The 14,420-nt window shown below is 36.3% G+C and overlaps 1 protein-coding gene across 10 annotated transcripts; it reads right to left on the reverse strand.

The window, feature by feature from the left end:
* Nucleotides 1-1,773: 1,773 nt before the first annotated feature.
* Nucleotides 1,774-13,763, reverse strand: LOC125838501 (uncharacterized). 10 transcript variants are annotated; one of them, XM_049517540.1, is made up of 11 exons: nt 13,640-13,763; nt 7,132-7,207; nt 6,883-7,047; nt 5,103-5,213; nt 4,905-5,015; nt 4,337-4,501; nt 3,941-4,051; nt 3,491-3,655; nt 3,212-3,376; nt 2,966-3,127; nt 1,774-2,891 (listed from the first exon to the last, which is right to left on the reverse strand). In XM_049517540.1, the coding sequence occupies exons 1-11, from the start codon at nt 13,690-13,692 to the stop codon at nt 2,193-2,195; spliced, it is 1,983 nt and encodes a 660-aa protein (XP_049373497.1). In that variant the 5' UTR covers nt 13,693-13,763; the 3' UTR covers nt 1,774-2,192. The 10 variants fall into 10 exon arrangements, with proteins under 10 accessions (XP_049373497.1, XP_049373498.1, XP_049373496.1 ...); XM_049517541.1 differs by lacking the exon at nt 3,941-4,051 and adding an exon at nt 4,139-4,249 and having other exon boundaries at nt 1,774-2,888; XM_049517539.1 differs by lacking the exon at nt 3,941-4,051 and adding an exon at nt 4,139-4,249.
* Between the last annotated feature and the right edge of the window lie 657 nt (nt 13,764-14,420).

Genomic DNA, 14,420 nt, shown 5'->3' on the forward strand with positions numbered 1-14,420 from the left:
TCTGAACACATATATATTAGAAAAATATGAACAAGAAAAAATCAGGGAAAAAAAATTAAATTGATATGAAAATTGTAACTAATAAGATTGTAGAGAATCCTTTTGAAAATCAAATTCATATGAAAATTGTAACTGATAAGATTGTAGAGAATCCTTTTGAAAATTGTAACTGATAAGATTGTAGAGAATCCTTTTGAAAATTGTAACTAATAAGATTGTAGAGAATCCTTTTGAAAATCAAATTGATATGAAAATTGTAACTGATAAGATTGTAGAGTGAAATTAGGGACAGACTAAAAGAGTGAAAAAGGGAAGGAAATCATGTGTTAAGGCTGAAATACTTATGTATCCGTTTGACTTGAGAATTGAAAAAAAAAAAAAAGGGATTTTGAAAATATTTTGAAATGGTAGGGAATGGTGGAAATTATGGAAAATAAAGATGTGTATATAGGTAATTTATCCTAATTTATTTCTATATTATCCATGCAATTAATTCTTTTTGAAAGTGTTTATATTTATTTGTACAATTTCCAAGAAGTTCTTTAAGGGATAAATCAGTAAAATCATCTTCTTATTAATTTCTTAAGCAGCGTGTAAAATGAACTAATTAATATGGGATAATTAAGTAGAAGTATTACCTTGTGGGGGTAATTATAGTCTAATAATAAACGTTCATCAAATATATAGCAAAGAGAGTTGTTAGAATTTGCCTACTTATTTGAACAAACAAACGACATTTTTTTAATATATAAATGGACAAATAATTTATGACCTTACTCCATTTATTAATCCTTAAATTCAGTGTAATTAGTTAGAGGATATGGAGTAGTATGTGGAATACACGTCTCAAATAATATAGGGAAAATTATGTGATAAGACTGTTTTTACGACTTAACTATATAAATAATAGTAGTCCAATTATTAATCCTTAAATTAAGTGTAATTAGTTAGAGAATAATGGAGTAATGACTAATGGAGTGTGGAGTGAAGCCATACACTTCTCAGTTACTAATACACTTCCTATCTTTATTTTTACTTATTAACGATGAATATTGCGTTCTCCTTTAATTTTAAAAAAATGGAGTGCATATTATATGACTATTAATGATTCAAAAATTCTTGAAAAATGATTTAGAGAATAAGCAAACAGGTAAAATAGAAAAAAAAATCTCCTAATATGATAAAGTGAACAAATAAAAGTAAACTACGAGAATAATTAATTATTGTTGTCTAAATTTAATTGAATAATTCTATTAATTTAATTTTTAAAATAGTTTATGAGTAATTGAGATGCATATACAACAAATAATCCTACAAAATTTATTGTTTAAACCTTTTTTAGCTCTTTCCTGCAAATTCTCATTTTTTTAGTTAAATCCTTAATCAAGTATAAGTTGCAGAAGGAATCCATATTTTTGGGGATTTCTGATTCACTTCTCTTCTTTCTTTCTTTAAAGCAAAGTTGGGAAGTGAAATGATTTTCATCCTTTAATCAATAAAGCTCATATCGATCGATATTGTGATTTGCCTATTTTGCTTTAAATTATACAATTGTTAATTCTATTTTACATGTTTTTATAATTTGGTTAAATGTTGTTTGATTTGATTTTAACTTTTTTTTTTGGTGCACCCAATCATCAGAAGTTTTTTTATTTACGATCTAAAACTTGAACACCCTTCGTAAAATTTTTGGCTATGTCTAGGCAATGTAACTATTCATACTATACATAAAGGTACCACTGAAAATTGTTACAAAGGACAAGAATACACAGAAAAAGATGAAACTTGCTCTATACAAAAAATACACTAACTTTCATCCAGGATAAAATTGAAAGTTACAACACCCTTTTAATATAAAAAAGTATTATATAGTGTTATCTTACATAAATAACATGAATTTACCACATCATGTCATTTTCATAAGAGAATTTGTGTTTCCTAGTTAACCTTTCACAGCAGTTGAGAGTTAACTCCATTCGAAATCTTGGACAATCTCCATTTGATGGCTCACAAGGATAACCAATAAACCCCAAACAGATTGATCATACCGAACCCTTAACTCACTTCATCGACTGCAAAAACCAGATCATTCAAGATGTCCCTTCCCTTTTCTTTTTTGTTTTTTTTCGAAAGAGTGCACTGATTAACACTAACATTGCCCTATACAACAGTTACAAGAGTTGACATTCAAATTACAGAAGCAAAGGTTTAAGAACAGACCATTGCCTCTTTAAGTTATCAATTTTCTCTTTAGCCTTGACCAACAATATTTTGGTGTCTTCAATCTTACCTACTTTTTCTTCTGCTGAGGACATAGTGCGGTTAGCCTTTACAGATAATTCAAGTCTTTTCTCTAGAATTTCAGCCTTCCTCTTCCTAAGGAACATAAGCATATTTTCCATTTCTTTCTCTTCAGCCTCTTCTTGATCATACTTTAACTTCAATTCCATGTCAGTGTTCCTCAAGTCATCTAAAGTTTTCCTGTGCTTCTCAAGATCAATGAAGAAGTCTTGGCAACTAGACTCGGTCTGGCTTGCGTCCCTCAGGTCTTGAACTATCGAAGGGAATATATGTTTGATCTTTACCAACAGCCTGGCTTGTTCATCAGTGAATGACGAGAGATTCTCGTTCAGTAGGGTAATTGCTTCCTTCAATACCTTTTCATTAGCTCGGTCCGCCAACATCTTCAATGGTCCTCCAACAAAATGTTTCACTGTTTCCTTTGCAGACTCCAGATTAGAATTTGGTGTACTTGATAGTGAACGAAAATGATCCTTCGGGATAGACTTTAGGAATGATTCTACTTTATGGAAAGTAGAGTTCACATCTTGAATTATTGTTGGAGTTGGATTCTGATTAGGTACAGATGTGCTTTCCTCGGGCCGATCCTGCTTCATGCATAGGAAGAGAAGGAAGATAAATCCAGGATACCCATATTAAAGAAACTGTCAGGATAACTTACTACCTTTTCCAAAGAAAGAAAATGACTGCAAAAAGAATTTCGACAATCAGCTTGAGGGGTAGTGGCATTTTCAATATCAGAAGATATTTTCCTTTGACCTGGTACCATGTCCTCTAGTGGTCCCACAGTGTCTGAAGATGCTGGTGGAGTTGCTTGTTGCATGGCCTGAAAAGAGAAGACAGATTGTTAGACATCGAAAGATAAATCCAGGAAAAACATACTAAAGAAGCTCACAGGATAATTTACTACCTTTACCACAGAAAAAAGACTTGAAACAGGACTTCGACAATCAGCTTGAAGGGTTCTAACCAGCTCATTTTCAATTTCAGAAGATATTTTCCTTTGGCCTGGAGCGCTGTCCTCTAGTGGTCCCACAATGTCTGAGGATGCAGGTGGAGTTTCTTGTAGCATGGCCTGAAAAGAGAAGACAGATTGTTACACATAAAAGATAAATACAGTAAACCCCGATCCAAAATTAGGATCCATTCTTTTGGTTATCAAAAGAAGCTGTCAAGATAACTGTACTACCTTTCTGGCAGAAAAAAGCTGACTTGAACCAGGACCTTGACAATCAACTTGAGGGGTTCTAACCAGCTCATTATCACTAGCAGAAGATATTTTCATTCCCGGTGGCATGTCCTCTGACTGTCCCAAAATGTCCAAGGATGTGGGCAGTGTTGCTTGTGGCATGGCCTGAAAACAGAAGATATAGATTGTTATACATCTAAAGATAAATCCATGAAAACCATACTAAGGAAGCTAATAGGATGACTTTAATACCTTTTCTGCAGAAAGAAGATGGCCTGAAACAGGTTTCCCACAAACAGCTTGCGTGGTTCTAACCATCTCATTTTCGATAGCAGAAGATTTTCTTCTGGCTTGTGGCATAGCCTGAAAACAGAAGATATAGATTGTTATACACCTAAAGATAAAACCAGGAAAACCATACAAAGAAAGCAGACAAGATGACTTTAATACCTTTTCTGCAGAAAGAAGATGACTTGAAATAGGACACCCACAATCAGGTTGCACGGTTCTAACCAGCTCAATTTCGATACCAGAAGATTTCCTTCTGGCTTGTGGCATGGCCTGAAAACGGAAGATATAGATTGTTATACATTTAAATATAAATCCAGGAAAACCATACTACGGAAGCTGACAGGATGACTTTAATACCTTTTCTGCAGAAAAAAGATGATTTGAAACAGGACTCCCGCAATCAGTTTGTGCGGTTCTAACCAGCTCATTTTCGATAGCAGAAGATTTCCTTCTGGCTTGTGGCATGACCTGAAAACAAAAGATATAGATTGTTATACATCTAAAGATAAATCCAGGAAAACCATACTAAGGAAGCTAACAGGATGACTTTAATACCTTTTCTGCAGAAAGAAGATGACTTAAAACAGGACTCCCACAATCAGTTTCCGCGGTTCTAACCAGCTCATTTTCACTAGCAGAAAATTTCCTTCTGGCATGTGCCATGTCTTCTGACTGTCTCACAATATCCAAAGATCTTTGCTGAGTTGCTTGTGGCATGGCCTGAAAACAGAAGATATAGATTGTTATACACCTAAAGATAAAGGCGTAATACATAAACATGACCCTTAACTTGGCGTCAGATGACAACTATGACCTTTAACTTTGGATGTGCACAAGTAGGCACTTAAACTTGTATAAAATTGAACAAATAGACAAATCCGTCCTACATGACACCCAACATGGCAATTTTGTGTCCTATGTGGCGTCCTACACTTATTATGCCATGTAGGGCATGTGTGTCTACTTGTTCAATTTTATACAAGTTTAAGTGTCTACTTGTGCATACTCAAAGTTGGAGGGCATAGTTGTTCGTTGAAGCCAAGTTAAGGGTCATGTTTATGTATTATGTCAAAGATAAATCCAGGAACACCATACTAAGGGAGCTATCATATGACTTTAATACATTTTCTGCAGAAAGAAGATGACTCGAAACAGGTTTCCCACAATCAGTTTGCACGGTTCTAACCAGCTCATTTTCGATAGCAGAAGATTTTCTTCTGGCTTGTGGCATGGCCTGAAAGCAGAAGACATATATTGTTATACGCCTAAAGACAAATCCAGGAAAACCATACTAAGGAAGCTGACAGGATGACTTTAATACCTTTTCTGCAGAAAGAAGATGACTTGAAACAGGTTTCCCACAATCAGTTTGCGCGGTTCTAACCAGCTCATTTTCGATAGCAGAAGATTTTCTTCTGGCTTGTGGCATGGCCTGAAAACAGAAGATATAGATTTGTTATACACCTAAAGATAAATCCTGGCAAACCATACTATGGAAGCTGGCAGGATGGCTTTAATACCTTTTCTGCAGAAAGAAGATGATTTGAAACAGGACTCCCGCAATCAGGTTGCACAGTTCTAACCAGCTCATTTTCAATAGCAGAAGATTTCCTTCCGGCTTGTGGCATGGCCTGAAAACAAAGGTTATAGATTGTTATACATCTAAAGATGAATCCAGGAAAACCATACTAAGGAAGCTGACGAGATGACTTTAATACCTTTTCTGCAGAAAGAAGATGACTTGAAACAAGACTCCGACAATCAGTTTCCGCAGTTCTAACCAGCTCATTTTCGATAGCAGGAGATTTCCTTCTGGTTTGTGGCATGGCCTGAAAACAAAAGATTAGATTGCTATACATCTAAAGATAAATCAAGGAAAACCATACTAAGGAAGCTGACAGGATGACTTTAGTACCTTTTCTGCAGAAAGAAGATGACTTGAAACAGGTTTCCCACAATCAGTTTGCGTGGTTCTAACCAGCTCATTTTCGATAGCAGAAGATTTCCTTCTGGCTTGTGGCGTGGCCTGAAAACAAAGGTTATAGATTGTTATACATCTAAAGATGAATCCAGGAAAACCATACTAAGGAAGCTGACGAGATGACTTTAATACCTTTTCTGCAGAAAGAAGATGACTTGAAACAAGACTCCGACAATCAGTTTCCGCAGTTCTAACCAGCTCATTTTCGATAGCAGGAGATTTCCTTCTGGTTTGTGGCATGGCCTGAAAACAAAAGATTAGATTGCTATACATCTAAAGATAAATCAAGGAAAACCATACTAAGGAAGCTGACAGGATGACTTTAGTACCTTTTCTGCAGAAAGAAGATGACTTGAAACAGGTTTCCCACAATCAGTTTGCGTGGTTCTAACCAGCTCATTTTCGATAGCAGAAGATTTCCTTCTGGCTTGTGGCGTGGCCTGAAAACAAAGGTTATAGATTGTTATACATCTAAAGATGAATCCAGGAAAACCATACTAAGGAAGCTGACGAGATGACTTTAATACCTTTTCTGCAGAAAGAAGATGACTTGAAACAAGACTCCGACAATCAGTTTCCGCAGTTCTAACCAGCTCATTTTCGATAACAGAAGATTTCCTTCTGGTTTGTGGCATGGACTGAAAACAGAAGATTAGATTGCTATAGATCTAAAGATAAATCAAGGAAAACCATACTAAGGAAGCTGACAGGATGACTTTAGTACCTTTTCTGCAGAAAGAAGATGACTTGAAATAGGTTTCCCACAATCAGTTTGCGTGGTTCTAACCAGCTCATTTTCGATAGCAGAAGATTTCCTTCTGGCTTGTGGCGTGGCCTGAAAACAAAGGCTATAGATTGTTATACATCTAAAGATGAATCCAGGAAAACCATACTAAGGAAGCTGACAGGATGACTTTAATACCTTTTCTGCAGAAAGAAGATGACTTGAAACAAGACTCCGACAATCAGTTTCCGCAGTTCTAACCAACTCATTTTCGATAACAGAAGATTTCCTTCTGGTTTGTGGCATGGCCTGAAAACAGAAGATATAGATTGTTATACATCTAAATATAAATCAAGGAAAACCATACTAAGAAAGCTGACAGGATGACTTTAATACCTTTTCTGCAGAAAGAAGATGACTTGAAACCGGACTCCCACAATCAATTTGCACGGTTCTAGCCAGCTCATTTTCGACAGCAGAAGATTTCCTTCTGGCTTGTGCCATGTCCTCTGACTGTTTCACAATATCCAAAGATCTTTGCGGAGTTGCTTGTGGCATGGCCTAAAATGAGAAAATACAGATTGTTAAACATCTAGACATAAGCTGGTTGTTTTGAGGAAAGACGTGTCTTCATATATCACTTACGTCTTGCACTTTGTTGATTGGAGTTGATGACGACATTGATGACAGAGATTTGACACCATCCATCTTTGAATTGTTCCTTGTTGATAAATCAAGACGATAATTATTTTAATAAAGTGGTAGTTGTATCCCCTTGCTTATGCAGTTTCAACGCAGAAACTAGAGAGATTATGGAAAACGGTAAAAGTGCACGACAACCCTTAAAGTTTGTGAGAGGCATCTCAATACATAAACTTATACTGCCTCTGTCCCGGTGAAAGAAAATATAGTTCAAGACAGTCAGTATACTTGCACATTAAATTACTGATGGTGGAAGAAAATCCTTATTAAGTAGTAATTTAAAAGTTAGTTTAATAGAGAAAACATAACATCGAAATTTGAAATTTGAATTATAAAATGGATCTTAATTCTTGAAAGTTGTGAAATTGGTATATATGAGTAATAAAAGGGTCTCAAACATTTTGGAATGTCCAAAGTGTCATTAAAATGGGACAGGTGGTAAAAATTACAAAATTAATTTTGTTGAGAAATTAGAAGAAGAAAAAGAAGAGATATGGGGAATTGAATTGTTGATCATTCCCTCAAGTTGATGGGATTAAATAAGTTGATGGGATTAAATAGTTGTTACAGATAATGTAAATAAGGAAAGAAACTAATAAAATATTACACAATATCCTAACTATTAGGGAATATTCTTATATCTAGAGCATCTAATCGTACCTTATTTAAATATTCTCATAGCTATACTATCCAAATATACCATAATTAACACTCCCCCTCAAGCTGGAGCGTATACGCTCCTAGTTTGCCACATGTATCGTCAATTCTAGATCCTCGGAGTGATTTTGTGAAAATATCTGCCAGTTGATCTTTTGAGTTGACAAAACTTGTGGCGATGTATCCATACTCAATCTTCTCTCGGATAAAGTGACAATCTATCTCAATGTGCTTCGTTCTTTCATGGAACACTGCATTACAAGCAATATGTATCACAAATCAATGTCATCGGTTCAACTCCTCCCATCTTCAATTCTTGGAGAAGTTGTCTCAACCATATAAGCTCACATGTAGCTAGTGCCATAGCTCGATACTCTGCTTTTGCGCTTGATCTAGCTACGACAACTTGCTTTTTATTTTTCCAAGATATTAGATTGCCTCCAATTAGAACACAATAACCTGAAGTGGACCGCCTGTCAAAAGGAGATCCTGCCCAATCTGCATTAGAATATCCAACAATGTTGGTGTGTCCCTTATCTTCATACAATAAACCTTGTCCTGGAGAGCTTTTGATATATCGCAGGATGCGAATCACTGCATTCCAGTGACTATCACAAGGTGATTGCAAAAATTGGCTAACTATACTAACAACAAATGAGATGTCTGGTCGCGTGATCGTGAGATAGTTGAGTTTGCCAACAAATCTCCGATATCTGCTAGGATCTTTTAGAGGCTCCCCCTGTCCTGGAATAAGCTTAGTATTTGGATCCATTGGACTGTCCACATGTTTGCAATCCAACATACCAGCGTCTTCCAAAATGTCTAAGGCATATTTCCTTTGAGTAATAGAAATACCATGGCCAGATTGTGCTACTTCAATGCCTAAAAAGTATTTCAACTTGCCCAAATCCTTAGTCTGAAAGTGACTTGAGAGGTGTTGTTTGAGTTGAGCAATACCTTCATGATCATCTCCTGGGATAACAATATCATCAACATAAACAATTCAAAAGATATGTTTATCATGAGATGAATGCCTATAGAATACAGAGTGATCAGCTTCTGTTTAGATCATTCCAAATTGTTGGACAACTTAAAAACGACCAAACCATGCTCTAGGAGATTGCTTGAGACCATAGAGGGATCGGCGAAGTTTACAAACTAGCCTAGACTCCCCCTGAGCAACAAACCCTGGTGGTTGCTCCATATATACCACTTCAGCAAGTTCTCCATGTAGGAATGCATTTTTGATGTCCAACAGAAAAAGGGGCCAATGATTCATTGCTACCATAGAGATAAGAAGACAGACAGAAGCCATCTTGGCAACTGGTAAAAAAGTATCTCCATAATCGATGCCATAAATCTGAGTGTATCCCTTAGCAACCAGTCTCGCTTTGAGACGATCAATAGCTCCATCTGAGCCTACCTTAATTGTGAATACCCAGCGACAACCAACTGTGGTTTTGCCTTCAGGTAAAAAAACAAGCTCCCAAGTACCATTATCATGCAAAGCAGTCATCTCCTCAATCATGGCCTGATGCCAACCTGGATGACCCAGTGCTTCTGCCACAGTCTTAGGAACTTTGACCGATGATAAGCTAGTGAGAAAGGCATGATATGATGGTGACAGACGATGATAACTTAAATAAGCATAAATGGGAGTTTGATTGGCAGTAGTTCTAGTACCTTTGTGAAGAGCAATGGGAAGATCATCTTATAAGTGCTCGACCGAAGCAGGAGACGTTGTTGGAGCAGGTAATGAGTCACCAGGATTGTTTTGTGTACCTGTATCAGAGTTAGAAATACTAATTGGATTAAGAGGCTCAAAAAAAGGTTGAGGTCGTCGAGAATAGACCTTAAGAGTCGGAAGTGGAGCTGGGATTGGAATCGTTGGAATTGTTGGAATTGGAAGGACTGATATGGCCTTTTGATTTTCCGTTTTAGGAGAAAAATACGGAGAAGTCTCGAAAAAAGTAACATCTGCAGAGACCAAGTATTTATTAGTTGAGGGATCAAAGCATTTGTAACCTTTTTGTAGACGAGAATACCCGAGAAAGACATATTTGAAAGCCTTGTGCTGAAGTTTTATCTTTTCCAGGGGTAAGATTATGAACAAAACAGGTGCAACCAAACACACGTGGAGGAAGAGGAAACAAATTTTGGTCCGGATAGAGGACCGAGTGTGGACTTTGGTACTGCAAAACATATGAAGGCATGCGATTTATTAAATAACAAGCAGTAATAACGGCATCACCCCAAAAACGCAAAGGGACATGATTGTGAATAAGCAATGTCCGAGATGTTTCAATTAGATGTCTGTTCTTTCGCTCAGCAACTCCATTTTGTTGAGGAGTATGTGCGCAAGAAGACAAGTGCAATATGCCCTGAGATGACATAAAAGAAGAGAGAGAAATAGAGAAGTATTCTCGGGCATTATCACTGATTAACTTCTTAATGGAAATACCAAATTGATTGTGAATTTCAGCACAAAATTTCTGAAAGATAGAGAATAACTCAGATCTATTCTTCATTAAAAATAACCATGTGTATCGAGAATAGTCATCAATAAAAGTAACAACATAATGAAAGCCTAAGGAAGAACTGACACGACTTGGACACAATATATCAGAATGAACAATTTCAAACATAGAGGTAGCCCTATTATTGGTGCGCTTTGGGAAAGAGGCACAAGTATGTTTCCCAAGCTGACACGACTCACATTCTAACAAAGATAAACTAGATAAACAGGGGACCATCTTCTGCAATTTCAAGAGACTTGGATGACCCAATTGACTATGGAGCGATTCAGAAGAACCAGCGGAAGTGAAAGCAACATGTGGTGTTGGAATAGATAGCAGGTACAATCCTTGTGACTCATGTCCTTTTCCAATCATTTGTCTCGTACTCCGATCCTGCACAATAACAGAATCATCAAGGAAGGTTACAACACATTTCAGGTTTTTTGTCAATTTGCTAATGGAAATAAGATTATACGAGCATTCAGGTGCAAAAAGGACTGATTTTAAAGGTATAGAAGGTAGAGGGTGAGCTACACCTATCCCTTTTACAATAGTCTTTGATCCATTAGCCAAAGTAACAGTAGAGAAGGTAGAAGGGGTAGTAAGAGAGTATTTTTGTTACCAAATATGGTCAGAAGCACCAGAATCAAGAATCCATTGTCCCTGAGATGAAGAATGTGCGACATAAGCAAAGGAGTTACCAGATTGTGTTGTGCAAGCAGCCGATGAGGTTGATAATTGTTGCCTTGATAATTGGTACTGAAGGTAGTCATTATAGTCTGCTCCAGTTTAAGTGACTGATTGAGATGATCCATCCTTGGCGTTAGGTATAGGTAGAATACCATCTCCATTATGAGTCATATTTGTTGTGTGTCGAGGACGATCATTATTGTGTGGAGGCTTACCATGAAAAAGCCGACATTCTTCTCTTATATGCCCTCCCTTATTACAATGAGTACAATGTTAGAGGAGAAGTCAAATTTCCTCTCGTATATGTCCTCCCTTATTACAATGAGTGCAATGTTTATTGTTCCTCCATTTTCCTTTCCTGTATCCACCTTGGAAATTGTTAGTTTGGACAGCCATGATAGATGCATCATAAGAATTTACCTCTGGTGGTGCAGATGTGATGCATAGTAATCTTGCAAATACTTCTTCCAAGGTAGGAATAGATGGGCTAGAAAGGATTTGGTCATGAATTGAGGTTAGGTCTGCTCGCAACCCAATCAAAGCCAAGACCATAAAGAAACTGTCTCTTTGAGTCTCCTGCTCATTTAATTTGTCAGTAAAAGGCATAAGAGAATCAAATTTATCCTTTTAAGGATTCTGCCTGACCCAAATAAGTTGCCATGTCTTGTTGATTCTGTTGTAAATGAACAATATCTGACACAACTTTGAAAATGAGTTGTATATCATTTGTATACAAAGTTTTGGCTTTGTTCCACACTTTGCAACAAGTTTTACAAGATTGAAACAAATTTCACAACTTAGGATCAAGTGAATTCCACAGAAGACTACACAATTGTGCATCAATTTTAACCCAGCAGGTCTATCAGTTGCTCCAATATTACTACTGTTTTAGACCAAGTGATCTTCAAATCCTTGACCTATAAACCACAATTCTACAGAGGCTGCCCAGGAGGTGTAATTACCACTACCATCTAACTTTACCGTAGTAAATTACCAGTGATGGTGTAGAAGAAACAATTGACTTAACAATCTGATTTGGAGTAATCTGATTATCAGTTTGGTTATGAGGCATTTTTATTTGTCACAAAGAGAAGTACTGATGAAGTAAGAAAGTAAGCGTCTTCAACAGATATGGAGAAACAAAGAAGTAGACAACCAAATGTAAGAAAGAAAGAAATTAGACAAACTTTAAATGACCTGAAGAAAGAGAGACGAAAGAGGGAGGTGAGAATGAAGTGAATCTGATATGATTGATTTAACAGCTATTGATCGATCCCTCCCTTTTTTTTCCAGTTTTTTTTTGTTACTGCAGAGAACATTCAGAGAGAGGGCTGGAAAAAAAAAGCCTTGTGGCTCTGATACCATGAGAAATTAGAAGAAGAAAAAGAAGAGATATGGGGAATTGAATTGTTGATCATTCCCTCAAGTTGATGGGATTAAATAGCTGTTACAGATAATGTAAATAAGGAAAGAAACTAATAAAATATTACATAATATCCTAACTACTTAATTAAAGGGATTAGGGATTATTCTCATATCTAGAGCATCTAATCGTACCATATTTAAATATTCTCATATCTATACTATCCAAATATACCATAATTAACATTTGTGATAGGTTAAGACTGGGAATTTACATGGAAAGTGTCAAATGTTTCCTTTTTGGGGTATAACAGCTTAAAAATACCAGTGGCTGTGAAGGGCACAACTGGAGAGTAAGAAATAAAAAGGAAGAGAGCTAACTGCTGGAGAACACTAATTGAGGGTTAACTAAGTTTTTAAAAATCTGGGGGGAGGGAGAGGATAAGAAGCCATCCCTCTAATTTGGAAATTTAAAAGGGTAAAACAATATATTCAGTAAAATAGTGGCCATTGAAGCAACTGTAAGGGTTATGTTGCCAAAAATGCAAGAGTCTATAGGAGTGATGCAATTTTCTCGAAGAGACAAGAATCACAGAAAATTCATGAAACAAATTTGACTACAAACTTTCTGTTAGTGCAACAGTTAAAGAGAAAACATTCAGTCACAAGTACGGAATAACAGTTATAGTTTATAGCAAGATCAACCTCTTGCCTAGAGGACTTCAAGCTAGACAATGACACCTCTACTCTAACCATGTCATTTTCAGTACCACTGTTGATCAAAGCTTAATATGTTCCTAATATAAAAAAAAGCTTAACATGCTAATCCATCTTCCAGGCAACAGAAATATTAAAAACACAATCTTCTAGAGAAGATAGTCACACGTGCGGCACACAACACCAGGACCTACTTAATAAACAAACTGCTATCAATAACACAATTTGTTTACACCAACAGATGAAAAAATGGACTGAAACAAGGAGAGGGAGTACAGAAGATAGCACAGTTTCAGGTGAGACTAATCCATCTTCCAGGCAACAGAAATACTAAAAACACAATCTTGTAGAGAAGATAGTCACACGTGCAGCGCACAACACCAGGACCTACTTAATAAACAAACTACTATCAATAACACAATTTGTTTACACCAACAGATGAATAAAATGGACTGAAACAAGGAGATGGTGTAAAGAGGATAACACAGTTTCAGGTGAGACTAACTCACTGACTTCTCATTCCCAGTTCGCAAACGGCATGCGTCATGGCATGAAAAATCATCTTTTTGACTTGTGGTACAAAGAGCAGATTATCACCTTTACCAAAACTATATTCAAGCAAAAGTAAATAGAGGATTTCATCGAAAAATGTAACTAAAAGATTTAGAAGGCATCATCGAAGCAATATCCACAAAAAAATGTAGAATAATAAGACATCTAATATAAGGGCTTCCAGTGATGAAATTATGTCAACTATTTGCACAAACACTTGATATAAAGTTATTAAATGAGCTGTTATATTGATGCAATGAGAAAGTATTATCTTATGGAAGTAGTATTCTATCCACAAGCAATACTTATGGAAGTAGTATTCTATCCACAAGCAATTATTGAGGAATGTAAAATACAGAGAGAATGGAGCAAGTTTCAATATTGTATTACTCCAAACGGAGAGCTATTTGTAGGTGTACAAATAATCTATCTAAGGAAAACAAAATCAGAAAATCCCTAGATATCTCAATCAATGATTGTGCTGTGATTATGCTATGTATTCTATATGAAAATGTGTCTATGTACATTCTATAACACTCCCCCTCATGTTGGAGCATAGATACTAATCATGCCCAACTTGTTACAAAGATATTCAACCCGAGTTCCATTTAAAGCCTTCTTGAACATATCACCCAATTGGTCTCCTGTTTTCACATATCGAGTAGAAATCATGTTCCCTGGAATCTTCTCACAAACAAAGTGATATCAACCTCAATGTGTTTCGTCCATTCATGGTAC

This window comes from Solanum verrucosum, unplaced genomic scaffold, assembly GCF_900185275.1.
Source record: "Solanum verrucosum unplaced genomic scaffold, falcon-dt-bn FXZP01000182.1, whole genome shotgun sequence".
Classification (NCBI taxonomy): Eukaryota; Viridiplantae; Streptophyta; class Magnoliopsida; order Solanales; family Solanaceae; genus Solanum; species Solanum verrucosum.